Below are 1,803 nucleotides of genomic sequence, written 5' to 3' on the forward strand. Positions count from 1 at the left end.
CTCTCTCGGAACGCGCTTTCTCGCTAACTAAGCATACGCGACGCCGACACTGGAGGGCCCTGCTCAGCAGCAGCTGCAGCCGCGGACGAGCCGCTGCGGGCCGACGCAGGCCCGCTCTTCCCCACCGCCTTCGGCGTGGTCAGGCCCGGGTGGCAGGTGGTGTCCTGCAAAGCGCGATAGGGGCAAGGGAGATTACTACCGGTGGGAGAGCGAGGAGAGTGCCAGGAGAGAATACTGCGGCGCGCTCACCGCTGGCTTGGGCGTGTTGGAAACGGTCTTGGCCGGCTTCTCAACCTCCTTCGCAGCCTCCTCGGCGACGGCCTCTACGGCGGCGGACACCTCGGCGGCGGCGGACTTGATGGTCGCCTCCACGGCGGCGGACACCTCGGCGGCGGCGGACTTGATGGTCGCCTCCTCGGTGGCGGACTCCTCGGCGACGACGGCCTCCTCGGAGGCGGCCTGGCTCCTGAGTGGCGGCCTCCTCCTTCACAACGACGTCGTTGTTGACGCCGCACGCCTGCGCGAGGGAGAAACGTAAATGTTTGGAGACGGGGACACCGCAGGGACAATGCCGATCCTGGCGTAACAAAGTGCGCACCTCAGCTCCGAGGAGCGAAGGCGGCAGCGACGTGATGCAGGCCTTGACGGAAGCCGTTGGCCCGAGCTCGGTCTGAACCTGGGCCCCCTCCTCAGGCGCGAAACAAAAGCTGATTGGCACCTTTGCGAGGCTCCGATGGAACACGTGGGGGTTGTCGAACCAGACGCCCCTTGTTGATCTCACAACCAAGATAGCCGACTCGCCCTCGCTCTCGTTGAAGTCGACCATGTAGCGCCTCTCGGCGCACGTCCTGCAGAGAGCAGAGAGAATGGGGAGCATGACGCGGGCTCGCGTCGGGCGTCGCGGGAGCGCAGTAGGCATGGAGGCGATTCGCGGCTGCGCGCTGGGCCGTCCCTCTGCCCGCGATCTGGGTGTGCGCCAGATTCGTGTCGCTCGCGCCTCAGACGGAGCGAGCCGCGCGCGGGGCGCTCGCAGCAAGGGGGGCACAGGCACGAGCGCGCTGCAGCGCATGGGATGGGGGGCGAAGCGGCCGGGCGCGGGGAGTGGCGAGGGAGCGCACAACCGAGGTCCTCGCTCTCCGCCTAGCGGCGGTCGAACCCCAGAGCGAGTCACCGTTCACAGTTGTTGCTGTGAATGGACCCTTCGGGTCGGCTGCTGTTGTATACTCTTTTTGTCCCTGGGCTGGTTTGAGTGGAGCTGTATTCTGGGGGTTGATCGAGGTGCGCTGTGAAGCCGCCTCGGATCTAGGCGGATCACATCTAGGCAGTATGAGCTCGATCGATGATGCCGTGCGCCTTGGACTCGAACTCTCTGTTCGCCTGTGCACCCGTCGGGAGGGGTACTTTTTGACCGTGGCGAGCGCGAATGTCAATACTGATCTAAAACCTGAAAACCTTGTCACAGCTGACCCGAAGCTAACTGAAGAGCCGGCCAGGCGTGGTTGGCGGTTGTAACGGTCCGCCGGAATTCTTAGCGCGCGTCGACGATTCTTTTTCCTTGTCACCCCCGCCCGTGCCCCCCCCTCAATGACCCCTCTCGGAAGCCCCCATCGCCGTCGCCCCCTCGCCACGCCCGTCACCGCCACCTCCTCCGCATTCGCTTCTCACGCCCCCCCCCCCGCCACCACGAGCACGTGCGCCCCACGCGCAGGGAACAAGCCGCCCTAGAAACTCACGCCCACCGACCCGGCCATCTAGAAGACCGACGCGGCCCCCCAGGCCGCGCACAGACGAGGACCCCCCCCC

The 1,803-nt window shown here is 66.1% G+C and overlaps 1 protein-coding gene across 1 annotated transcript; it reads right to left on the reverse strand.

Annotated features, from left to right (window-relative positions):
- Positions 1-294: 294 nt before the first annotated feature.
- EMIHUDRAFT_374087 (hypothetical protein) lies at positions 295-1,159 on the reverse strand (the record flags this gene model as incomplete). The annotated part of the gene is made up of 4 exons (XM_005769921.1): positions 1,122-1,159; positions 599-848; positions 401-517; positions 295-366 (listed from the first exon to the last, which is right to left on the reverse strand). Coding segments are annotated over exons 2-4 (417 nt in total), but the record flags the coding sequence as incomplete, so codon positions are not given.
- Between the last annotated feature and the right edge of the window lie 644 nt (positions 1,160-1,803).

This window comes from Emiliania huxleyi (assembly GCF_000372725.1).
Source record: "Emiliania huxleyi CCMP1516 unplaced genomic scaffold EMIHUscaffold_4062, whole genome shotgun sequence".
NCBI classification, from domain to species: Eukaryota; Haptophyta; order Isochrysidales; family Noelaerhabdaceae; genus Emiliania; species Emiliania huxleyi.